Source organism: Myotis myotis, unplaced genomic scaffold, assembly GCF_014108235.1.
Source record: "Myotis myotis isolate mMyoMyo1 unplaced genomic scaffold, mMyoMyo1.p scaffold_m19_p_8, whole genome shotgun sequence".
NCBI classification, from domain to species: domain Eukaryota; kingdom Metazoa; phylum Chordata; class Mammalia; order Chiroptera; family Vespertilionidae; genus Myotis; species Myotis myotis.
This window is the reverse complement of record NW_023416390.1, coordinates 22,702,778-22,728,014: the sequence shown is the minus strand read 5'-3', so window position 1 is coordinate 22,728,014 and position 25,237 is coordinate 22,702,778. Positions and strand designations below refer to the sequence as shown.

At 55.2% G+C, this 25,237-nt stretch overlaps 1 protein-coding gene across 9 annotated transcripts in view; it reads right to left on the bottom strand.

The window, feature by feature from the left end:
- The window catches only part of SPEG (striated muscle enriched protein kinase), a 57,348-nt gene extending 34,853 nt beyond the window's left edge, over window positions 1–22,495 (bottom strand). For 4 of the 9 annotated variants that reach the window (XR_004969438.1, XM_036319977.1, XM_036319978.1 and 1 more), the window contains exons 1-6: window positions 21,974–22,495; window positions 12,573–12,662; window positions 12,153–12,489; window positions 8,104–9,404; window positions 6,134–6,277; window positions 5,653–5,835 (exon numbers count right to left, since the gene is read on the bottom strand). Coding sequence is in view for 8 of the 9 variants with exons in the window: in XM_036319977.1 (XP_036175870.1) it covers window positions 5,653–5,835; window positions 6,134–6,277; window positions 8,104–9,404; window positions 12,153–12,489; window positions 12,573–12,662; window positions 21,974–22,370 (2,452 nt within the window). In the remaining variant the exon portion in view is untranslated. Of the gene's footprint in view, window positions 1–5,652; window positions 5,836–6,133; window positions 6,278–8,103; window positions 9,405–11,621; window positions 12,110–12,152; window positions 12,490–12,572; window positions 12,663–13,235; window positions 13,266–14,175; window positions 14,219–15,271; window positions 15,337–21,973 lie in introns of those variants that run through there. The other 5 variants (XM_036319973.1, XM_036319972.1, XM_036319971.1 and 2 more) reach the window with 5 other exon arrangements.
- Window positions 22,496–25,237: the final 2,742 nt, after the last annotated feature.

The window sequence follows — 25,237 nt, the reverse complement described above, 5'->3', positions numbered from 1 at the left end:
TTTTTTTGGTTGATTTTTCTTTGTTAAATGGCACTTAAATATGTAAAATAAATATCAAAAATATAAGTGTTTGTTTTACTATGGTTGCAAATATCAAAAAATTTCTATATGTGACACGGCACCAGAGTTAAGTTAGGGTTTTTCAAAATGCTGACACGCCGAGCTCAAAAGGTTCACCATCACTGGCCTAGGTGATGCTGATACTCCTGGTCTGGAGACAACACTTTGAGGACCACTGTTCTATGGTCTCCTCTGTCCCCCAACCTCCACTCTCAGGCAGGTCCTCATTACCCTTTGCTGATGTGTGTCTCACCCAGCCTCTGTGTGTTATCCAGGTTGTTCCGGGGACTTGGAAAGTCCTGGGGATCTCTACCCCCCATTGTCAGCTCACACACAGACCTTGACTGTCCAGGAAGACCACCTGGTATGGCTGCAAGGGCTAAGAGTAGCCAAAGCACAGCCATAACCTGAGGAGCCCTCTGGCTGATGGGATGACAAGCCAGATACACACAGGACTATAAGAGCAAACAGGAACAAGGAAGGTGGCAAGAGAGGGGCAGAGAAGGCCACAGTAGTGAAGACAGTAGGACATTACTTTTGGCCCGGGGAAGAAGAGGGGACTGAGGGAAGGGGTGTATTAGAATGAAGACTTAGTTCCATTTAAGCAGAAAAAAAAGCAACCCTGGAAGAGGAAACCACGGGAGCAAATGTTCAGAGGCAGAAAGCGTGTGCAGAGAACTGCAGCTCAACCCCTCCGGCTACAGAACTAGGTAAAGAAGAAATAAATGGGACGTGACCATGTTAGAGCAGGTCCCTCCCGCTGCCTCAGCTGCCTCCAGCCACCCTCAGATCAACTTCAGGTGCGGAAGGTGGAGGCCAGCTTCCGTGCCTTCCCTGAGGGCTAAGGGAGCTCCTTGAGGTGTCTGTGGAAGGGAGTATGTGCTGGAGGTTCACAGCCTTGCACGTGGCCTGGCCGCTCACAGCCGACTGTCTACCCGCCACTGTCCCAGTGGGTTTCTCCAGGGGCAATTTGTTTAAGTGCCTGCTGTGCTAATCCCACCATGAAAGGGAGGGAAAAGGAGAAGAGTTGTGCTGAGAATGTTTTAATTTTGGTTTAAAAATAGACAAGGAAGCAGAGAGCATTTCACATGGTCAGCCTGACCTAGGCATGGAAGTGGTTCAGCTCTTACGTATGGTTATTTAGGATTGCTGTTTAAGACGGCCCCATGTTAGATCAGCGTTCGCACCCACAGTAAATTAGGTCCACGTTCCTCTGATAGGCTGTGTGTGAGGACCCCTGTTCTGAGGTAGCAGCCCTGGGGGACACCTGTTGGGGCAGGCCTGCTTCTGGGAGACGGAAAGGGGAGGAGGGCTGAGTCTAGTCAAGAGACCACACTGCTTTCTTTCGATGCTGTCCAGACCCCATCAAGGATGGACCATGGGGCCATGTGGCATTCTAAGATCCCTTGCACAGGCAGCCACTGACTTCATAAGGAAGAATCTGCCGGGGCCAGGGCCAGGCCAGGAGAAGGGGGCAGACAGGAGTGCCATAATTTCTTCCTTTCCTTTTATATTCATGACCTCCCAAACCACCTCTTTTCTGTTGTGATCATGTCATCATACAGATGGGACCAAAATGAGCTTTGATAAGCCATTTCCTCTGGCCCAAAGGTCCTTAGCTGAATCTTCAGCTCTGCAGAGCCTCACAAATCTGACTGAGAAACCAGCTCAGGGGTTATGATCCTTGCTGTTCAGATGATGACATGGTGGCCAGCTAAAGCGAAGCGGAGAGGCCAAGGTCTCTGCTGGAAAATATATGAGACCTGTGCTTGAGGGGAGGACTGACAGCAGCAGGACAGAGGCCTGGGTGCATGAAGCCACCCATGTCCCCCTTGCTTCTGACCAGAGCCCTTGGTGGGGTGAGCCATCTGTGTGCACACTGGGCACGCAGGGAAACAAAGCAGGACCACCGTCACAGGGGCAGGGAGGGCAGGAAAGGAAAGAAAACCCCAGGGCCTCAGCAGTCTCTGCTCCCACCCCCACCCCATGAGCTCATGAGCACAATTCTACCTGAACCCCGAACCTCTTAAGTAGAGGAAAGGGGACAGTGTGGTGCAGTGGTTAGGAGTGCAGACTTGGGAGATCCAAGGGCAGAGCTTCAAATCACCACCCAGCTTCCCACGGACCCTATGCTCCTATGGCTGAGCAAGCAGGGCAACCACAAGCCACTGGGATGATTTAAATGTACATCAATGAAAATGAAATTAGAAATTCAGCCCTTCAGTCACACTAACCACATTTCAAGTGCTCAAAACCCACATGTGGCTAGTGGCTACCATATGGGACTGCGCACGTATATAGTAGTTCTATCACAGAAATTCCTATTGAAATTTCTCTAGAACTTTACTCTAGAGCACTTCGCTAAAGCTTTCCAAGTCTCAGTCCCCTCATCTGTAACATGGGCATAATAATAGAACCTAGCTCACAGGGTGGATTAAATGTGAGAACCCAGTCAACAACAGGGCCTGGTATAGACAAAGTGCTCAGGAGATGCTAACTAGTCATGTTATTTTCATCTGCCATCACGCTGTTTATTTTTCCATAGGTGAGGATTTCACTCACCTCTTGCTTACAGCACCCCAGGCAGATTACAGATGCGAAGTAGACATGCTGGCCTCGTGCTATCTCTGTGTCGCTTTACCCTCCACATTTTCACCTTCCCACCTATAAACTTGGAATGTCACCACCCATCATGTCCCTCCAAGAAATACACAGCTGACCCTGAATAACAGGGGTTTGAACTGCAATGGTTCCTTATACACGAATGTTTCTCATGGATCTGAGCGGTTCAAATCCCCGTTGTTCAAGGGTCACCTGGCAGTTGGGAATCTGCCCACAGGGAGGCCCAACTAAAGTTAAATGAGGGTTTTCTACTACAATGGCAGTAAGTGCCCCTGACCCCCAAATTGTTCAAGGGTCAACTGTACATGTGTGACGTAGCTCAAGTAAGGGAAGAGATGTGAGAGGGTTTGGAAGAAAGCATATGGCACTCCGCAAACACACGAAACTATTTCAAGAGACGTAGCGCTTGGCACCCAGTTGGGACTCAATAAATGCCTGTGTGATGGATGCAGACAGCTGTGAAACGCTTAGCTTCAGCTAAGCACTTCTCACACCCTCCAACCCACTGTCCCGATACACACACCCTTTGGGAGCTCAACTCAGCAGTTATTCAGTGAGGTGGGGCAGGATGAGAGGGATCCAGGGCTGGGTGGGGCTGCCAGAGCTGGTGAGGACATTGTGCCCCCCAAACCACAGCACCAGGGTAACTACATTCTCTAGTTACCAATTCCCTGTTCCAAGGTTCCCAACCAGGAACTGAGATCTGTGAGCCCTCAAAAGCAGGTCCTGTTGGGGTGGGAACCCCAAGAGGGCACTGGACAGCCAGTCCTGGTTACCAAAGGGGTTGGTGAGGAGCAAGAAAAGAAGGCAGTTCCACAAGGCCTCTTCCCAAAATACACTAGACACTCCCTCCCTCACCCTACTCCTACCCCACCCACAGCCACACTGCGGAACACCCTTCCCTAGCCCCCCCTCCCACTCCCTAAAAACTCCAGGCCTGGGACCCCAGCCTTTGCCAAATGTCTGTGCCACCCACTGGTTCCGCCCATTCCTGCTGCTCTCCCGGTCCACTGGCCTCCATCCAGCTGCTCTGGACCAAACAGAGCCTTGTAGGGTAAGAAAGTCTGCTTCCTCCACAAGAGCTGAGTCTGGACCCACGTGCTTGCCCCTCAAGCCCTGGAGCCTGGAGCCAGTCTGACTTTCAGGAGCTATTCTCTGGGTGCACACCCTAGCTCCCCGGGGTGGAGAGGCACAGAGATGCTGTGACATCTGGGAAATATGGGGGGTTGGGGGCTGTGGGCCTAGCAAGGGCAGGGAGGAGACTCCAAGGGATAAACAGTATGAAGAAAGGAAAGAAACGGGAAAGACAGCTTCCCGAAGCTTTGAGGGAACCTGAGCTCCCGTGCACAACAGCATCACTTAATAATGCTAACAACTAGCATTTGTCTATAGCTTTACAGTTCATAAAGCTTGTTCACACATTTGCTTTCTTTCTTGCGAATAGTATAATTATCTCTGGTTTACAAATGAGGAAACTGAAACTGCAGGGAGGTTCAGCAGGCAAAGAGGAGTGCAGACAGCTGCCTTGCCCCAAGCCTCCTTCCCAACCATAAAAGGCTCCCAAATGGCCCTGCTCCAGTATTGGGGAACACCCCCCACCCCACTCCTTGCCAAACATCCAAGCCAGGTATTGACCAGAGTCCTGGACCCATGCCTGGGCCCCCTAAGCGGAGCTGGGAGCTGAATCAGAAGCAGATCCCAGAGGTGATGGAAGGAGGGAAGCACACAGTGGAGGGACAGTATGTTTCCTTGAGGTGGGAGGGGCAAGGGGAAGGAGAGAGCCTTAAATCTGAGCTTCTGGGAGGGGTCTGCACGCTAAGACCTGCTCTTCTGCAAAGTGAGAGAGTTACAACCATAAGGATGTAAAGCAGGACTTGGACTCAGGTCAGACACCACCAGAACTCCCTGATGGTGGATGGTGGAGGTGCCGAGGCCCTGACCCACAGCAAGACAGGCTCTGCAATCTTGTCACCAGCAGGGCTGAGTGAAAGAAGGGACAGAACAGCGTGTTCTCTCGCCCCTCCTGCCATGCCCACCCCTCCCGCTGCCAGTCTAAATCCCAGCCTCCTTCAGGGCCCTCATGTCTCTCCATCCAGCATCCCACAACACTGACCAACTGCTCGACTCTCCTAGGGACAGGGTTGATCTGCCCTGCACTTTCTTCCAACCTAAGTCCTCTGGTGGAGGGTCATCACCCAGCGTAATCTCCTTGAGGGTTGAGTCTGCATCGTTTGCTTCTGGAATGCCCCCTTTCCCAGCCTCAATTCCTCCCACCCCCACTGCCCAGGGTCAACACATTGCTGGGCCCAGTGACCCGAATGAGTTGAACAGGCCATGGCCATGGACATGGACACCAGTCCAGCCCTACCCTGAACCTGAAAGCAACTGGGCTTAAACCCAAAGGAAGTAGCCTGACACCAAGTGAGGACTTTCATAAAAATAGAAAACAGGGCAGCCTCAGCCACTGCCACCTCCCAAGAAGTGGTCTCAGCTGGACCCTCTTTAGAGCTTTGGGTTCAACGGAAGGAACAAGGGAGGGAGGAAAGCACTTAAAAGCATCTCTCTTAGGGAGCAGGGGGGCTGCTCTAGAGAGGAAATGACCTCAGAGGTTCCTGATGGTTTTTAAGCCCTTTGAGCAGGGAGATTCTTTTTCTCTGAGACTCACGGATAATTTGCTTTCCCCATAGGACCCTGTTCAGGGAAATGCCATGAAAGGATGGCATTTAGAGGATGTCTAAAGACAAATTTCAGGGACTTCATGAATTGGCCAGCCTGCTGTGTGCCTTGGGAATTTGGCCTCGGCCCTGAGGCCAAGGCCATTTAAAATGCTTCCACCAGAGCAAGGGACACAAGAACAAACTGCACAGTGGTTGAAAGTTGAGCTCTAGGCTGGGAGGGGAAGGGGACCTGGGCCTACAGGGAAGGGTCACTGCTCACCCCACCCGGCCCTGGGGCCCACAGGCTCCCTACCAGGTCTCACAGCCAGCGTGGCAGCGCAGCTGGCCTGGCCCAGCTCATTGGTAGCGATGGCCGTGTAGTTCCCAGCATCAGCCGACCGGGCCTCCCGAAGCAGCAGGGTGTGCCGCTCACCCTCCGCCCGGATGAGAAGGTGGCCATCACTGCGAAGCGTGGACCCATCCTTCTGCCAGGACACTGGGGGGAAGCAGCAGGGTGCCCAGTCACCATGGCCCACAGGGGCCCACTGGGACAAATCTCCCCCCAGCCCCCACCCGACACAGAGCCCAAGCCTCTCCTCTCCCCACCCTAGGGAATTTGGAGGACTCCCCTCACGAACAGAAGCCCAGGCCTGCCCTCCCCTTTCTCAGGGGATTCTGGGGAAGCTCTAACACATGCAGGAGTCAGGACAGCCCAGCCCGGGAGCAGATGAGCTTCCCTCCTCACCCACCCCTCCCTGTCTCAACCTTAGCCAGGCCCCAACTCTGGAGCTCACCTTGGGGCGAGGGGTTGGCGGTGATGATACACTTGAGCAGCACATCCGCCCCTGGGGCCACCACCGCGTCCTGCAAGGGGATCTCAAACACAGGGGCCTCCAGGGGCTCTTCTCCAGCAGACACGTAAGAGTCATCCGAAGACTCTGCCAGAGACACGGGTGACAGGGTAAAGGGATATGGTCCTATGGAGATGACTCGGGGATAGAGGCTGTGATGGCAGCCCTGCAATTTAGAAATCCAAACCCAGAGAGAGGGGCTTCTAGAAGGTGGGGGTTGGGGAGCAAAAAACCTCTCTCCTGAATGTCCTGAGACAGGGAAGAAAGATAGAAAGGGGGTCCTCAAGGAGGACAGGGCATCCAGGACTCTGCATTAGTTTGTCTGCTCTTCAACCTCAGCCACAGGGTTGTTTCTGGAGGAAGGCAGGAGCCCTGCCACATCTTTACACAAATCAGGGGTCAGGGATGGTAGATCATCCCTGTGCAAGGCACGCTGAGGGGCACAAGATACTACAAGTGTCCATACAGACAGAAGACAAGGTAATAGCAACCTGACATGTAAGTAATAATAGTGATGTCACAGGGCAACATGGGATGTACTGTCATATTAGTGATGCTGCCCTATAGCCGTCTGAGAGGCCCCATGAAAATCAGCTTTGATTTTGTCCATCCATCAAACAGTAACACTGCATACTAAGCTCTGCTTGGCACCAGGGCGATAAGAGGAAATAAGATGTGGTCCCTGCTTACGGGACGCTTGTACACACAGAGATCTCTCTGGGTGTTTCTAACTCTGACGTTCTATAAGCTAGATAAAGCACAGTGCCAAAAGAGCAGTGATGATCCCAATTATGCTGTCTTCTAGCGACATAAACCGGCAAATTAGATAACCTCTCTGTGCCTCAGTTTTGTTATCCGTATGATGGAGCTGATAAATAATACCCAATATCTCGCAAAGCTGGCATACAGATTAAGTTAAAATAACACCCCCTAGGCACCCAGTTAACAATGCCTGGGACATGGCTGTGCATGTGCAATAATGATGGCCAGTAGAACAAGGGACAGGGGCCTAATCATCTCTAGAAATTTTGGGGCGGTAATACTTTAATGAAAAATAAAGTGATTCTGCTGAAGAAAAATACAGGGTGGTAAGTGCAATGAAAAAGACATACAGGGTCTCCTGGGAGCGGTGTGTAGGGGCCTCTGGCCTGGGGAAGCAGCAGCGGGTGGGAACGAGTGAAGGATGGCTTCCCCTGCTTCAACCCAGGAGTGGGCCCCAAGTTGGTGTTCAGGATGAGCAGAGTTAGGGGCAAGGGCAGTCTGGCTATTGGCCATCACCCACAGGAAGATTGGGAGACCACACACAGGCTGGCAGGTGACCACAGTCAGCTCAGCGCTGCAGGGACTCAAGATTGGGAACAAAGAGGCTAGAAGGAGAGGCTGGGTTAGGCCTTAGTGGCTACAGATGGGTCCCGGGATGGTGCCAGGAGGGGGAGGGCAGAGATGAGAGTTGGCTGATCCAGAGCTTTCCTGTAACAGGGACCTAACCAATTACACTGGTATATTGAGACAGGCTTCCATCTCGTCCCCCACGAAGGGGTGGTGTGGGGAGGAGCTCCTTGGATTTCCACCAGTGCCTTCCATCAGTTAGGTCCTTAACCCAACAGACTAGCAGGCCCCTAGACCCAGAGGGCCTATGGCAGGCATCTGGGCACTGGGTTTCTGCTCACACCTCAGCCTCGCCTCCATAAAAACACAAACACTCTAAAAAACACAACACACACACACACATACACACACACACTATCTCACCAGCAGGCAGGTTTTAGCACATCAACCTTCAAAACTTTCACTCAGACTTGTGCTTGAGTCCATTCCTGCCCCGGGAGGCCATATCCTAGCAGCCTCCTCTCCCCAAACACCCTCCCACCCAAGTCCCAGCACCTTCTCAGTGGTGCTTCCGGAGGCCTTACCAAGCTCAGGCGAAGTGGGCCGGGCCCTGCGACCTCTGCCCTGGCTGCGAGTCCCTCTGCGGTCCCAGGCCCCCCAGGGACCATCCTCCTCCGGCCCTCGGCGCGGCCTCTTCTCGGCCTCAGGCCCCGCCCTGCTCTTCTCCGACGCCTGGGGCACAGCAGCGCCCTCAGGGCCCGGCGTGGCCCAAGGCAGGAAGCGCACGGCTTGTGCCGGGGGCTCCCGCTTCCGACCCGGAGGGGCTTTTGTCCTGGCCTCGGGGGCGTCGCCCGGGGCGGGGGGCGGCACGGGGCTCCGGCACTCCTGGATGGTTCTGCCCCGGGTGAGCGGGAACTGGTCCCGGCGCCTGACCTCCTGCTGCGGGCCTTTCCCCAGCTCTGTCCTGCCGGCCGGCCCGCGGCTCTGCGGCCTGCCCGGCTCATCCCCGGACCTCCCCGCGACGCTCGGAGGGGGAGGCTGGGCGGCAGGGCTCACGGCGCGCGAGGGCTTGGGGGTGGAGGGCTGCGAAAAGAGCGGGGGCTCGCCGGGCTCCCGGGGGGACGGCGCGCGCTGCAGCGTGGCGCGCAGGGACTCGTGCGAGCGCACCAGCTCCTCCCGCGACGTGGAGCGGCGGATGCGGCCCAGCTCCTGGGCGAAGCGCAGCTCGAGGTCGGAGGCCGGGCTGCGCTGCCGCGTGCGCTCGTCCAGCGAGGCGGCCTTCTGCTGGAACAGGCGGCGCCGCTCGGCCACGCTGCCCGCCGGCGCCCGCAGCTCCTCCTGAGAGGCCCCGGGCGAACCCCACGAGGCATCGCCGTGGGACTTGGGGTGCTCCAGCGAGCGGGCCTTGCGCAGGGGCACCCAGGGCCGCAGGGGTGCCGGCGGCGAGTCGCTGCGCTCCAGGCTGCGCCGTCGCTCCTCGAAGAACTGCAACTTGTCCAGGATGCGGGAGCCGGCGCGCACCAGCCGCGGCGAGCGGCCCAGCGCCGACAGGCGGCCCGAGGCCTCGCTCAGGGGCGTCTGGGGCCGGGACTCGGCCGTGCCCGCCAGCGAGGGCCCCGACGACTTGGCCTTCTTCCCTCGCTTCTCTTCGGCGGTGGCGTCTTCGGGCAGCACCGGATCCTGAGCGCGCCGGTGGGGCGCCGTGGGGGTGGCCGGGGGCTGGGCGCTGGGCCCCGGCGGGGGCCGCTTACCCACCCGAGGGGACGGTGGGGGCAGCAGCGCGGATTTGGAGGGAGGCGGCAGGGCCGGGCGACGAGGGGCTTCGCTGGCTGGCTGAGGCTGAAGGTCGGGCTCCTCTCTGTGCAGTCCGCTCTGCGGGACGCTGCTGCGGAACCGAGACCAAGAGGGTAGAAGCTTCAGGCGGCCTCCCCTCCTAGACCCTTAGCTAGGGACAGGGGTTGGCGGTGGGACATGCGGGGAAGGCTTGGGGTGACATGGGCCAGACCACCACCCCTCCCCGCAAAGAGGAAGGTACAGCCAGGGCAGGTGCGGTGCTGGGGAGAGGCGGCGGCTCAGGCACCGGGAGATGGGGCTAGTGACTGGGTCCAGGTAGGACTCAGCCCCAGGCGCTCGGGCCAGCCCCTCCCCCCAGCCCTGGAAGCTGGGGAACAGCGGAAACAAAACAGAGCGGTGGGAGAGAAAAGAATGAGGTTTAGGACCCAAAGGATGACGTGGTGAGGGAAGGCAGAAGGGGTGCACCGGGAGGGGCCCTCTCAGGAATGCAGCCTCCCACCCATTCCTGCCCCCAGCTGCCCCCCACAGTCCTGCCCATCCTCCGCAGGACATGGCGCCTTCACAGCGGCCCCAGAACAGGCACCAGCCTTTCAGCCTTCCTTCCAGGAGCAACGCTCCATCCCTGGGGTTACCTAACACCAGCTCTGACCTGAGTCCAGTACTGAGAGGACACAGCAGGTGGTAGCAGGGGTCCCTAGGGTAGGAGGCTAGGATGCCCAGGTTCCCATTCCATTTCATCAGTCTGCTCCCAGTGCAGGCCTTTGACTTTGTCCTGCCCCTGGGGACGTTACCTGAGTCCTTGGAACTCCCGGGAGAAGCACAGAGGCTCCCCAAAGGGGTGTGCTCAGAAATAACTCAGTTCAGAAATAACTACTGCGTGGGCCCGAGTTGGGAGTGCCGGCGAAGAGGAGACGGGAAGGAGCTGGTCAGTCCAGAGCACACCTCTCACCTACAGAGCTTTGAGTCCAAGAGCTGGGCCTCAGTTTCCCCCACCTGGACCCTTGCTAAACGTAAAGATTAATAAGAAAGGGAATCTGAGATGTTAGCATCTCACCTGACACATTAGAGAGCTGAATACAAAGTATGAAATGACTCACTGAGTACTTATTGTGTGCCAGGCGTGTGCTAGATGCTTTAAATGCACTGAGTCATTTAATCCTCACAACAACCCTTTCAGATGGGAACTGTTACAGGTCCATTTACAGATGAAGAAACTGAGGCCTATAGAGGTAAATGTGCCTTAGCAGGGTGAGACTGCTAGGAAATGGTGCTAGGATGGAAAGCCAGCGAAGTCTGACTTGTGAGCCCTTCTCCCTCCAAAATGTCTGGGATTCTGGGGGCACTGGAAAGAGGAGAAATAGGGTACCAGCCACAAGCATAAATTCTAAGGATGTTTTAGACTACCTGGGTCAGCAACCTCGCAACCTCCACTGTAGACCTCACCTCTGACGGGGGTGGGGGGGGTGGGGGGGTGGGGGTGGGGGGGTGCGAGACATGGGGATGGCAACCCATAATGCCCTGAGGGCGCAGAACCTCAGCCAGCCACCTGAAGGGAGGCAGAATCTACTCTACAGCACAGTCCTTGAAGAATGGCCCATGGGAACTGGGTGAGGCAAGAGAGAAATTGGGACAGCCAAGGAGGCCTCTTGCCGGCAGATTCTAGCTCCAGGCCAGCCTCTGTACCACAGACATCACTAAGGAAATGGGTTCCTCGAAGTTGCCATAGCAACTCCAGGCTCTGGCTGGAGCCTGGCAAAGACAGGCAGGGAAGGAAAAGGCAAGTCCAGGGCACAGGAGCACCTGGCTAATTCCAATCAGATAAAGCAAGGGAGCCTCTCCTGCCCCTGCCCCTGCCCCTGCCCAGACCTCTCCCCTACCCACCACTAGCCGTTCAAACCTCCTTACCCACAACAGGCCCCTTCCTTCTCTTCCATGATGATCCCAACCCCCCAACACACCCACACCCATCACAAATCAGGCCCCTGTCAACTCCCCAAATGCCCCCAATACAGCTTTCACCAGCCACTCCCCTCTTCTACCATAGCACTCTCTTCTGTATCGGCCAACCCCCAAATCTCCAAAAATGGCTCCAATGCCTCACTCCAACACCTGTGCTCAACACCCCCTACCAGGACAACCTTCAAACCCACCCTCAGGCGTTTCCCACAAGATCATCACAGACACCCCCCTCCAGCATTCCAACCCCTCTGCCTCTACCCCAGCCTCCTGTCTCCATCACTCCCTGCCCTGGTCCCTACTTCCCCCACCCCCCCCACATACTCCTGCTTTCCCAGGCCCCTGACCCCACCTGCCCCCTGACCACCTCGCTCTCTGCTCTCTCCTGGTGTGCTCTTGCTTCCTTGCTCTCTCCTGCTCTCCCGGGAGCTGCCGTGGTTCCGTTCCTCCCAGAGAAAGGCCCACAGGGAACAGGAATGTGCAGAGAATGAAAAGGCAGCAGCTGCAGAGACAGCAGGCACGGAGGGGGCCCCAAGGGGGGGGATCCTGGGGACAACTGGAGCCTGAATGGGTGAGGCAGGAGAGGGCCCCAGGGAAAGTGGAGATTTTGGAGGAGACAAGGAAGGGACAGAGGGGTACAGAGACCATGGAGAGGGCATGGTGAGCCAGAACAGTAGGTGTGGGAGGATGTGGGTGGTGATGGCACAGGAGACGGATGGAGCAGTGTGGGAAGATGAGTGAATAGCTGGGGCTGGGAGTGGAAGCAATGGAAGGTGGAGAAGTGCACGGAGGGGTGGATGGTGCCGGGAGGTGGGGGTGGAGGGGAAGTGCAGGACAGCATGGTAATGTGGGACAGTGCAGGCCCCTGAGAAGCATTACTTACACGTGGATCGAGAGCGCCCGTCCTCTGTACAGACTGAATGCGCTGCCATACAGGTCACTGGCCACCGAAAGGCTATCCTCTGACCCCCAGCTTGCGCCCACCAGATTAGCTCGAGATGCCCGTACCAGCGGCTCCACCCCCAGGTGCCGTGGCCTGGCCCCGGCCGCCTGTGCTTGCCTTGGGCTGCCCGGGAGGCGGCGGGTGCCACCCCTGCTGCCCACTTCCTGCTCCAGGACCGTCTGCCCGCTGCCCCACCAGCTCACTTGCTCTTCGGAGGTGCCTGTCATGGAGGTCGGGGGAGTGTCCAGGGAGGTGCCCACCAGGGTGTCGGAGCCCCCTGGAGAAAGGAGCATGGTGAAGCACACACGCCTCTCGTGGGAGGCCCACCCGCCTGCTCTCTGAGCACCCCAGACAGCTCACCTGTGGGGGTGCTGAAGGTCCTGTCACCCCGAAGCTCCAGGCGCTGGGTCCCTTGCACATCGCTGATGTCATCCTCACCTGTCTCCAAGTCTGAAGAAACAGGGGCCTGTGTGGGCAGGGCCCTCTTCCCTCTCATTACAACTCTCCCCCATGTCACCTCCTACCGCTCTCACAGCAGGCTCCATCTTACCACTGTAGGATGTCTGGTACCTATCTTCTCCTCTCTTTTGTTCCCCATATTCCCCTGCCCATCCTGGGCTGCTCAGGGTAACCCCTCCCCTGCCAATTCCCTGGCTCCAACTCTGGGCCCCTGGGTACTCACCCTCGCTTCCTTGTAGTCCCCTCAACTACCTAATGAATTACCAGGGCCTCAGCCCCAACCCCTCCTCCCCTGCCAGTGGTAGCTTAAGTTCCCATGCAGCCCCCCAAATAACAAGGTCCTAGGTTCCAAGGCTCTAAATTCTGGGTTCCAGTACCCCAGGAATAAAGGGGAGTCACCTCAGAGTCGTATTGTCAGGGCACTCGACCAATCGCAGGACCAGCCTGTCCTCTACCCCAAGCCAGCCGGAACACATCAGGGTGCAGCTGAGGCAGGGTGAGGAGAGGCGGGTTGGGCAGGGAAGAGGGGGGAGTGGAGGGCTAGGGCAGGAGCCAGTTTCCTACCGTAACTTTGCTTTCTGCAGGAGCGGAAAACTTCGCTTCCATAGGAGCAGCAGAAGAGAGACATGGACAGACTGTTATCAGAGCGTTTGTGGGGTAGGGCATGGTGGGCAGGCAGCAGAGAGGGCACAAGGATACCCAGTGCCCAGAGATGCCCTGTGGGACCAGGGCTGGGGAGGGAGACACCTGGGATGGGGAAAGCATCTCTAGTTCTTGACTGCCTGCAAGCTCCCAGTGTGCCCAGGGCCGGGAAGCCCGCATGCTTTGGCTGGTTATTCCTGTACCCTTGGCACTTTTACTGGTGTACTCACTGGTCACACACACACACACACACACACACACACACACATGCCTGCTTGTGCTCAGCCCAGCCACCCCCCATTAGGGGTCAGGCTCACCTGCTATTACAATATTTGTATTGTGTTTTGACCCCTCCTTGAAAACCACACCCTCATCTGTTCTGCATCATGATGTGACGGGAACCCTCTTCCCCATCCCTCTCTTCTGCTGAGTGGTCTTCAAAAATGCCCAGTTAGGCTAGAAGCAACATTTCTGGGCCATGTTTAACTTTCCCAGACTCTATCCGGTTCTGAGCCTCAGTTTCTCTGAGTGCCACGACAAGCAGGAGCCATGTACTGGTAGCCAAACTATGGCAATGAGCCCATCCTCACTCTGTCCCGTGGATGAAGAACAGTGAACCTATGGTGGAATGTGTATGACTCTTCCCCCTCCCCCCGCTTTGCTAGGTCCTTTCTCAGCAGCAGGGCACAGGGGCCTTCTTGGGTGGGTAGGTGAGTATGGATGCATGTATGTGTGTGGCGGGGGGGGGGGGGGGGGTCCCACATCTCATGAGCTGTCTTCGGGACTTGGGTGCCTCACGTAGGAGCATGGACCAAGAGAAGGAGTGGGATGGGGTAGAGCAGGAAGCCCACAGTCCACACACCATGGGTGAGGCGGCTAAAGGCCCGGCGGGAGTGGCCGGTTTTCTGAAAGAGAAAAGCCAGAATGAGTTGTTGAGGGGAAGGCTCGCTTCTGACATCCCTATACCTCCTGTCCAAACATTCCAGGGCCAGTGGGCAGGGGGGTGGGGGGAGGTGGGACAGAGACTCAAGGTGGCCAACTTTCCACACAGAGAATGTCTCCACTCTTCCTTGCCTGTCAGCCCTCCCACCGGGAGTCAGCTTGGCTCTGGGGAGGAGCAGGGGAGGAAGGAGAGAGAGGACAGCAAGGCTGTGGGTCATAATTCATAGTCTCACAGCACTGGGGACCTGAGCGACACCCCCAGGGACAGAGGCTAGGAGACAGGATAGGGGGCTGGCTGAGGTGAAGAGATTGGGGGGAGGGGGCAGTGTTTGCTTGGATGACTGGGAGATGAGATAAAGGAAGAGATGGGGGGGGGGTGGAGGTTGCTTGGTTGATTGGGAGATGGAGAGATAAGGACACAAATTCCTGCCGGGAGCAAGACAGATCCCAAGGATAGGTGTCAAGAGGGCAGGGAGGGTGATGGGGGCCAGAAGGCAAAGTACCCCAAAAGGCCGGGGCCTCAGGAATGCAGGAAGGAGGCCCGGGTATGCGAGGACAAGGCAGGGCTTGGGGAATCTATTGAGCTCAGCGCGGATCCCTGTGCCGGGCTTCCAGGAGCTCGGGAAGATGGAAGGCTCCAGAGTGGGGGGCTGGGGGAAGCCGGGCAGGGCCCGGGCCCAGGTTGGCCAGAGGCTAGAAGAGAACAAGGTGGCCAAGAAGCTAGTGGGCGCTCCACGCCAAAGGCGGCGCGGAGATCTCCCCGGGTGGTCGCGGGGAATACAGTCGATGGGGGGGGCGGGGAGGGGGCTCCGCGCGGGGAGGGGCGGGGGGCTGTGCGCTCATACAGCAGATCCGGGAGTCCCCTGAGCGCCCGGCCCCGCGGCCTCAGCGGCCAGGGTGGGACCGGCGCGACTCCAGCGCCCCCTCCCCGGGCCCAGCCGCGGTGACCCGCCCTCCCTCCGGGTGCCCAGCCCTTCCTACCCCCTCCCGGCGCCGCCCGCCCCCGGAGCCCTCACCTGGAAACGCTTCTTCACCCACAGCTTCTTCATGGCGGGGGAGGGGGCCGGGCGGGCGGCCGGGCGAGGAGGGGACGGGCGGGGGCGAGGCGGAGTCGGAGGCGGAGGCGGGGCCGGGGGCGGCCGGGGAGCGGACTGGAGCCAGCGCCGGTGGCGGAAGCAGCCTCGGGGGCGCGGGAGCCCGGCGCGGGGAAGGCGGCGGCCGCGCCCAGAGCCCGCCCCTCCCCCGCCAGCCCGCACCCCACCTGGCTCCCCTTCCCTGGCCTGCACCCCTGCGTCCCCTGGGACGGGTATCACCTGTGCTCCCGCACTCCCATCCCTCATCTGCCTCCCGGGCCCTGGACACATGGGGAAACTGAGGCACAGAAAGGGGTGCAGTGGCCCCCACGAGAGATCGGGCCACGCTCTCATTGGCAGCCCTACGCAATCTCCACGCCACCTCCTTCCGCTTCCCGCGGGACGGCTCCGGAAGGTCAGCGCATCTCGACTTGCTCACTCTACAAACATGCGCACACGGACCTGTGCCAGGCGGTACCCAACTCGCGGTGGCCGAGTATGCTGCAGGCCACAGCGCTGGGTGAGGGCGCCTAGGTCGTACACAGGACAAGGCTCCTCGTGGCTGGGGGCTCCGTGCTGACATGGCCCCAGCTGTAAACACCCCCAGGCTTCTCAGGAAAGCCCAGAGAGGGCTCTTGAGTTTCTTGATGATAGGTACTCTATCCCTGCACACACACACACACACACACACACACACACAAGCTAAGGTGCCAAGAAGCTCTCCTAATTATTCACAAATAGGACCCATCTTCTCACTCACAGGTGAGCGTACTCACCAAACTTTCTTAGTTTCCCCATAGCATTATGCACACTTTGCCTACACAAAACTCTACTTTCCACCCAATTACTGTAACTTTCTTAACCATCTACTAAGTGCCAGGCACTTTATAAATGCTACCTCATTCACAACAACCCTATGAGCTTGAAATCTTTATGAGCTTAACTGGCTTCATTTAACCTACAAGACTAAGGCTCAGAAAAGTCCTGTCACTTAGCCAAAGCCACACAGGTTGTGTGTCTCCATGTGTCCCCCAAATCCAAATTTCTATCCCAGCATACACAAGTAGTGCCAGTCCTGGTTTCCGAGATGTGACTACAGAGTCATTATCATCAACACTTATTGTATGCTTAGTATGCACCTTAGCGTGTTAAGCACTTTCTATGAATAAATTCACTAAATCCTCACAACAAGGGGAAGACTTAGGCACAGAGAGGTTACTTGCCCAATGTCACACAGCCAACAATTGGTAGAATCGGGATTCTGATCCAGACACTGTGATGGAATTAGTGACCACTGTGCCATAAAGACTCACACACTGATTGGTCAGTAGGTTCCCTAACTTTATTTCTTGAAAGCATGGGTCCAAAATAAATACAGAGCCAACGGATGAGTTTTGTTCAGCCTGCACAGTACATATTTTAGGGGGGGCAAGCATGCTCAAGTTCAGCTGCTGACAACAGGACCTTGCTCATGATCAGTTTCCACTTGGCCCCTGAAGTTATTTGTGGCCCCTTTACTTTACAGTCATGTCTGGTACATTCTGGGTACATGCAAGTGGTTCAGTTCCCCAGATACCCAGAGGCAAATGTTCTACATGCAGATACATGCACAGGGACCTGTGCTGAGAGGGTACACATGTGTGTCTATATCATTTCCAGCCAGAGGACCCTGACCACCCACAGGCCCTTTCCCTGCCACCCCCAAACACACCCACTCACAGATGGGGGAGCTGAGTGCGGAGAGGGAGTAACCTGAGCCCCTGTTCTCCAGGAGAATCCGAGGGGCTGGCACATTCCATAGCAAAAATAACCAATGGGCAACGGGCGTGAGTGACGGGACAGCTGGGCTGAGCAGAGGCCTGTGGGATTCTGTGTTCCCGCTCTGGGCCTGCTCTGTTCACCCCCACAAGGTTGACCTGGGGCATGCTTGCAGGGTAGATCCAATATTACCCCATTTTTCCTCCATGGCTGTACTGCTGTGGCCCCCTCTCATTTCCCAAACCCAGACTTCTAATTTCTGCACTGCCAGCATTTCCCCTACCAGAGAAAACCCCTGTCATCATGCCCTGCCTCACTCCCCTACTCTTTGCCTCCTCTCTTTCATGCCTAGATTCAGTTTCTCCTTTCCCTTCGTTCACTTACCCTGAGCTTGAAACCCTGTATTTCTAGCATACTGTATAATTTTTGCTTATTTGTTATGCTTATTGAATGCTGTGTCATCTCTAGGACAGTGGTTCTCAACCTTGGCTGCACATTAGAATCACCTGGGAATCTTTTTAAAATCCTGATTTCTGGGCCTCATCCTCTGGAAATTCTGTTTCTTTGTTACTAATGTTGTGGCCCCACTCCATAACAAAGAAACAGAATTTCCGGAGGATGAGGCCCAGAAATCAGGATTTTAAAAAGGTTCCCAGGTGATTCTAATGTGCAGCCAAGGTTGAAAACTACTGCTCTAGGAGGACAGGAGTTTGGGGCTTTACCCCCTCCCCACACTCATGTATCCTGAGAACAGGGACTGACACACAGTAGCCACCTGATAAACATGGGAATGGATGACAAAGCTGGAGGTGGAGAGGACAAGAGGTGGTGGGGATGGGGATAGTAAATCTTCCTGCAGCAGCTCATTCATCCAGCCTCCCTCCCTTCTCTGTCCTGACCCAGACCTTTTGCAAAAAATGGCTCGAGAAGTTTCCATCTCACATTCCACTCAGGATCTGCTTGGGAGGACCTGCCTTGCTTCAGGCTGATTTCCGCGTCTCTCTGCTCTTCTCTTTCTTTCCTCCAGGAGCTCCTCCCTGGTCCCTCCTCCTCTCCTGATTAGGACCTGGCATGCATGGATGGAGACACTCCATACCTATCCCCAACTCCATAGTGGTTCCCTCCTGGCTTTTTATCCAGACATTCCAAATTCCAGGTGAAAAAGATGACAACTTCAGAATATACCTCAATGCAGGCTCTGGTGTATTATTCCCCACCTTTCCCTTGTCTAAACTGGCCCTTTCTCACCTGACTGGTGTGGCTCAGTGGTTGAGCACCGACCTATGAACCAGAAGGTTATGTTTCGATTCTTGGTCAGGTCACATGCTCAGGTTGTGGGCTCGATCTGCAGTGGAGGGTATACAGGAGGCAACCAATCAATGATTCTCATCATTGATGTTTCTAGTTCTGTATCTCCCTTCCTCTCTCTGAAACCAATTTAAAAATATATATATATTTAAAAAATAAAATAAATAAACTGGCCCTTTCTCCCTGTCCCTAACCTCTCTTCAAATCCCCCACCTCCTGCATGGTTCACTACCATCTGTTGACCATTGGCCCTTCCGATTGACACTGGTTTCTTGGCTATGAAACTCCTAGCTGGACAGTGAGCATCATCAGATCCTCCTTACCCCCTGCCCTTTAGTGCAGACCTTCCCTTCCAGCCACATGCCCCAAGCTTTGAGGGTGGCACTTACTCTGGTCACTTGATTTGCACATGCAGATGGGAACCTGAGATTTCGAAGGAGAAGACTGCCTGCCTGTCTTGGAGACAGGCCAGGAGATGACTTTGGGATATTGACAGGAAATGTGGACCTAGACCCAGAGGCCTGGCTTTCAGATCTGTCTCTGCCACCTTACTAGCCATGTGACCTTGGGTAAATTCCCTCTATAACCCCGTTTTCTTATACATGTAATAGCATAACAGTAACCTGGGCTAAGGAATTAAAAAATGAAATGAGATCAGGTGCTTTACATGTGTTAAGGATTCTATATTTCTACCATCTTCACTGTTCCTATTCTTTCCTCATTTCTAGGCCCTCAATCCCAACCTTCTGTTTCCCATCTTTCAAACTTTCCATCCTTCAGTCCACTTGTCTTCTCAAGGGCCCAGCCTCTCCAAGCCATGCAATGTCCCTCCATTCTTGAGCTAACAGTTCAGGCTTTAGGAGTGCCAGGAACCTCAGCATCAACCCCATCTTGCTGAGCCAGACAACAGTTCCAGCCAGGAAACTGCCTCCTTCCCTCTGCATCCAGGTCCTGGCTGGGCTTCCTCGAGAGCCCTGAAGTCCTCCCACTGTTGATCCTAACCAAGAACGTTTTCCATGAGAAAGTCTGAGCAATGCTGAGCTACTTGCCCAGCTGCCCCTGACCAGCACTTGCCATTGGGCAGGGACTGGTGGGAGTGAGGAGGCAATAGGAAGAGAAAGAAGCCAGACTCACCTAGTCAGCCCCCAGCATCACCAAAGCAAAGCCCCTACCTCCCCCAAATCATGTGGGAGGGGTGTAGTCGTTAAGTACGTGGTTCTTCTTCGCAGTGGAACAAACCAAGGCTTTCATCCCTGCTCTGCCACATGCTATCTGTACAGCAGTGCCTGCCACTTAATCCCTCTGTGCCTCAGTTTCCCCAGAGCTATGTGGGGCTTAAATGATATGTCAAAGGATATGACAGCATATTGCCTGCCACACGGTAGCGTAGTAGCTATTCATACTATTATAAGTTACTACTAAAAATTATTACCAATTAATATTAATTATAAAGCTGCTCTTGGGCTAAAGGTTTCACAGGTGGGAAAAGTTCTCAAATGTGACTTGCTGCAGCCCAACCCTCTTCCTGTTTAACATGACTGTCTAAAGGCCCCAAGTCCAGTGCCACTGCCCCCAGGGTCCTTTCCTCTCCCACATGCTGTTCCAACAGAACAGCCTGGAGACCATCCCCCTGGCCTCCATCTAGATATGCCAGCCAGGGCTCAGCCTGCTGGCCATGCCACCCAGATGACAGAGGGGCTGAGAAGACAACTCTGCCCCATGGAAAGGGGCTCTAGTACCCTATCACTCTGCCTACTTTGGGGGACCAGGGCAGGCTAGGAGGCTCTCATCTTCAAGGCCAGGCCTGAGCTACTCTCTACACAATGGACAGCTCCCCTCGCTTACTCTCTCCCTCCTCTAGAACTCCCGGAGCAGTAAAAAGCTTCCAGAGAGAAAACCTGGGTTCTTAATTCAAGGTGGCCATAATTAGCTGTATGTCTTTGGGCAGATCTCCCTGCGCTCTGGGCCACAGTGTCCCCACCTGTAAAAGGAGGCATCTGAAGCTTCAGTTCCTTGTGGTTCTTTCCAGCTCTAAACAAACTTTGCGACCACCAAGCTCCTCAGCACTTCCTTTCCCTGAGCTGCAGTCTCATCACTCTATCTATCATGCCCTTCGATTTACGTTCTGTTTCCCATCCCCTTAGGGGACCAGAGCTAAGATCCCCCAAGGAGTCCGATCCCTCCCCAGCTCAAAGCTCTTCCAGGATGAGCCCCATTCTCTAACTCCAGACTGGGAAAGCCTGTACCTGGCCAAGTAGAAGGCCAGTCAAGGAAGCCAGCCTTGGCCCTCTCTGCCTCATGCTTGGCCTCAGGAAACTCCAAGGAACTAGTCACTGAAGACTGTAGGAGGGTGGGCAGGGTGGAGCTAGGGAAAGAGAAGATGCTGACAGAGGGGGGGTGAGCCCCTGCTCCATCTCCTGCCATGGCTGCACCTTAGCATCTCCTTTCCCTCCAGCTACTAAGGCACTTCATATGCCTATGCCTCCTCCTCAGCCCCCAAGGATGTACCCCTACATGACACCAGCCAGCTGGAGTGAGAATTCCCTCTTGAAACTGCCCAGACACACTCAGTGTCCTCCCCCAAGCTCGCTGCCATCTCCCCTAACTGCAGTCTATTTCCTCAGAATTCTGTTTCTTAAGGCTCAGTTAACCTAAGGCTCTGCCTTTGGCCTAGAGAAGGTAAAAAAGGAAGCCCCAACAAGGACCTAAGGAGAATGGGCCCTGGTCAGGCACACACACCCACAGGACCCTGAGCACCAAGCCCAGCCTCAGACACTCTCCTGCCTGGGACCATCCTTGGTCCCTTCACACAAGACTAGCACTCTACACAAGAGGGGCAGGGCCCGGGCACCCGCCTAAGCATTTCCTTTCCATGCTCTCCAAACCTTCGCTAGTGTGTCCAGGCCATGGGCTTCCTACACCAACTCCACAAACCTCTGTCCCTCATCTGCTTGTACCACCAAACCCCTCCACAGCCCACAACCCCCACACATATGCACACAAGCACATGCTGACATGTAGGTTCTCAGGCACACACCTCCATACATGCCTGGGAGCCCCCAGACCTATCTCCTGTTGCCCTGGACCCCATTTATTAATACTCATCCACCCACTGGCTTCTTCCAACCAGCCTGGTGCTGGGCATACCAACCTCCCCCAGCAACAGACTGCAAGGAGCTCTGACCCATCCCCTCAACATCGCAGCTGGACCAGGGGCGCACACACCTGTCAGGAGCTGATCAGGAGTCTCAGGTCTAAGTTACTGGAGCTGATGAAGATGATTTTCTGCAGGTGGCCTCTTGCTACGGGGAAACTATGAGGGTGTCCACTATGGAATCCCCAGTGAGGCCTGAGTGGGGCTCGGGCTTTGCTTACCCACTGCTGACCCATGACCTCTGACCTTCCTGTGGGGAGCTTCTCTACCTTGACACCCCTTTCCCTGCACTTTCCTCTTGGTGGGCACTTCTGGGTCAGCGCAGCTGAGACGCCAAAGCACCTGGGAAGAAGTCTGGATGAATGCACCTGGCCCTGGCAGTCCTCTACCTCTGACCACCCACCCAGCCCCTCCCTCCCCATTACCTCCGACCTCCAGCACTGTGACCACGGCCTCGCAGCAGGCCTGGCCCCGCTCGTTCTGGGCCCTGCAGCTGTACTTGCCGGCATCCTGCGCCCCGCAGTTCCGCAGCCACAGGCAGCTGGGCTCGGGGGCTGGCGGGGGCAGGAGCTGCCCATCTCGGAACCAGCTGAGGCTGGGCTGGGGCGCTCCGCTCACCACCACCCGCAGCCGCACGTCGCAGCCCACAAACACTGCGGCGTCCTTCAGGGGCCGAAGGAAGACTGGCGCCCCGGCCACGAGCCCTCCGCCGGCCCCGGCCCCTCCGCCGGCCCCCACCTTGGCCCTCTTCGGAGGCACCCCGGGGCTGGGGGGTGCCCTGGTGCCCGCCTCCTCGCCTCGCAGGCCCCGCGATTTCTGCATGGCCTCAGCGAGCTGGGCTGGGGGGTGCTGGAACCGACTGCCACGGGGGCGCCCGGGGGATGGTGCCTGGAAGATGAGTCCTGGGGGGCCGGCGCCCTGCCTTTCTGCTGCCCGCCCGCCTTCAGCCTGCGCTACCCAGAAGGTCACCAGGGCGGCCTGCTGGCAATTGCTCCTCGGGGGCTATTTTTAGGGCCCCCGGCTCCAGTTTCGAGGGAGCTGTGGAGGGAGGGGGCAGCAGAGGAGGGGACTTGGACTCCACTCCTCTCCTTCCCTCCCTCCAGGTGCCCCCAGACCCTCACCAAGTTTAACCGAGTCCCAGCCTCCTCCCCGATGGTGTGTCTGCGCCCAAGCCCACTCCGAGGAGTCGGGTTACCCTTGGGCTCGATCCCATTTCCCTTCCTCCCTCCCCGCAGGCCCCAGATTCCCAGCTGGGAAAGGGACAGGAGGTCTTGGGTGAAGTGTCTGAGCGGCAGATGGGAAGGAAGGCCCGGCGAAGGGGAGCGACAGCCAGACAAGAGGGAGCAGAGGCCTCCGCAGCCTCCATGGCCGTGTGGTAAACAGCAAGACCAGGAGCAGGGAGTAGGGTGGATTCTGGCTCCCAGCGGGTCCTGCCTGCGCTTGCTGGGTGGCATCAAGCCTCTCTCAACCTCCAAGTCCTCATCTGTAAAAATGGGTAGTTGAACAGGTTTGCAATAGGCAGAGAGGAGAGGGAAGGAACAGCATGGCCGGAATCAGAACATGATGAAAGCACATGATGTGTTCTAGGAATCAGGCGTTTGGAAGGACTGAACTGCCGTGGGGAGGGTGAGTGGAGGTGGGAAGTGGGGCCTGACCCAGGGAGCTTTGCTTGCTAAAGTCAGTCTCCTGATGACAGTTGGGTGCTAAGCAGCAGGATAACATGGTCAGAGCTATGTTGTGGAAGAATCTCTCTGGCAGCCACAGTGTGGAGGGTGGATTGGAGATGGGAGAGTTGGAGGCCAGTTAGAGCAGTGGTTCTCAAAATAGGCACCTGTGAAAAGTACAGAGAATCAAGCTCCACCCCCAGAGATGCGGGTTCAGTAGGCAGTGCTGGGAAGGTCCGTTGTCTGCACATTTAACTAGTGTCCCAGGTGACTGATGCATAAGGCTTGCACTTTGAGAAACATCAAGATAGGACATAACCACTTTTATGTTTTATTTATTTATTTATTATTTTTAAATGCCTGCTGCCAAATTCTTTTTTAAATATTTTTTATTTCTTTTTAGAGAGAGAGGAAGGGAGGAGAGAGAGAGAGAGAGAGAGAGACCAATCAGCTGATTCCTACACATCCCATACCTGGGACCCAGCCCAAAATCCACATGCCTCTGACCAAGAATCAAACCTGCAACCTCTTGGTGCACCGGACGATGCCCATCAAACTAAGCCACACTGGCCAGGGCGGGACATAACTGCTTTTAAAAGTCCAACTGAGACTTTTGTGCTGGAACAGTTTTGTATCTTGACTATGGAGGTGGTCACATGGATCTACACATGATAAAGTTGCATAGAACTAAATGCATGCACATGTGTGCATGCACAAGCACACATACACACAAATCATATATATAAACCTGGCAAAATCTGAAGAAGGTGGGTGAACTATATCAATGGCGATTTCCTGGTTCTGATAATGTATTATAGTTATTCAAGGTGTTACCATTGGGGGAAACCAGATGAAAGGCATACAGGTTATCTCTGTATTGTTTTTCTGTGTTGTAACCACATGTGAGTTTACAATGATCTCAAAATAAAAAATATTTTTTTAAAGTCCAGGTGAGAGGCCCAGGTCTGACCTTGAGCCCTGAGGAATAAGCCTGGGAAGGCAGAGGAGCCCTGAGTCATTTGCAGATGGAGAAAGGCACTCTCAATGTAGCCCCCTTATCCCACGTCTTCATTCTGGGAGACCAAAGTCAAAGTGTGCTTGTGTGTGTGTTCATGGACAGGGGAAAGAAGAAACAATTTAAATAGTGAATTTTGTCCATAGAGATTAAAAACCTTGAGGAATGAAAATTTTGTTGTTTGCATACATTAAAGCTTACTCTTTGTACTGTGCAGTTCTCAGGTTTTAAAAAATGCAGAGAATCATGTATCCACTACCCCAGGACCTTACAAAACAGTCTGATCACCCTAAATATTTGCCTGAGCATCCCCTTTGTCGTCAAACATGCCCTCTGCTCGCAACCACTGATGATAAATTGAATTTTTAACTGTAAACTGAATTGTTAAAATGTAGAGGCAAGACATTGCAAGCAGTTGGAACATCAAGAACAAAGGACTAGAAACTGTTTTTAAAAACCAACAGCCCAAAGCCACCTAGCACTGTGCCTCAATGATTTGTGTAGAATGCAGTAGATGGTCTGTAAATGTTGGCTGGTTGGTTGGTTGGTTTGTTGGTTGAATCATGAACTGTGTGATCTTGATATCTCTAAGCCCCAATTTACTCATCTGTAAAATGGGGGTGATCCAATTCAGGGTTTATTCATTCATTCAACAAATTCTTGAGTTCCTACTATGTGCCTGGCACAGTTCTAGGCACTAGGAGTATAGCAGTGAGCAAAGCAGACAAGTATTCCTGCCCCTGTGTTGCTTATTTCTTCTTTATAAAGAAACTAGAGGCCTGATGCACGAAATTCATACAAGAGTAGTCCTTCCTTCCCCCGGCTGCCAGCACCAGCTTCCCTACGGCACCTGGGACCCGGGCTTCCCTCGCAGCCCCCGGTGTTGTCAGGTCTAATTAACATAGTACGCTTTTATTATTGTAGATAATAAAGATTTTTAGAAGAAGATAAGTGCTGTGGAAAAATGGAACAGGTTATGGAGATAGGAATGTGGTAGGGTGGTTAGAGCT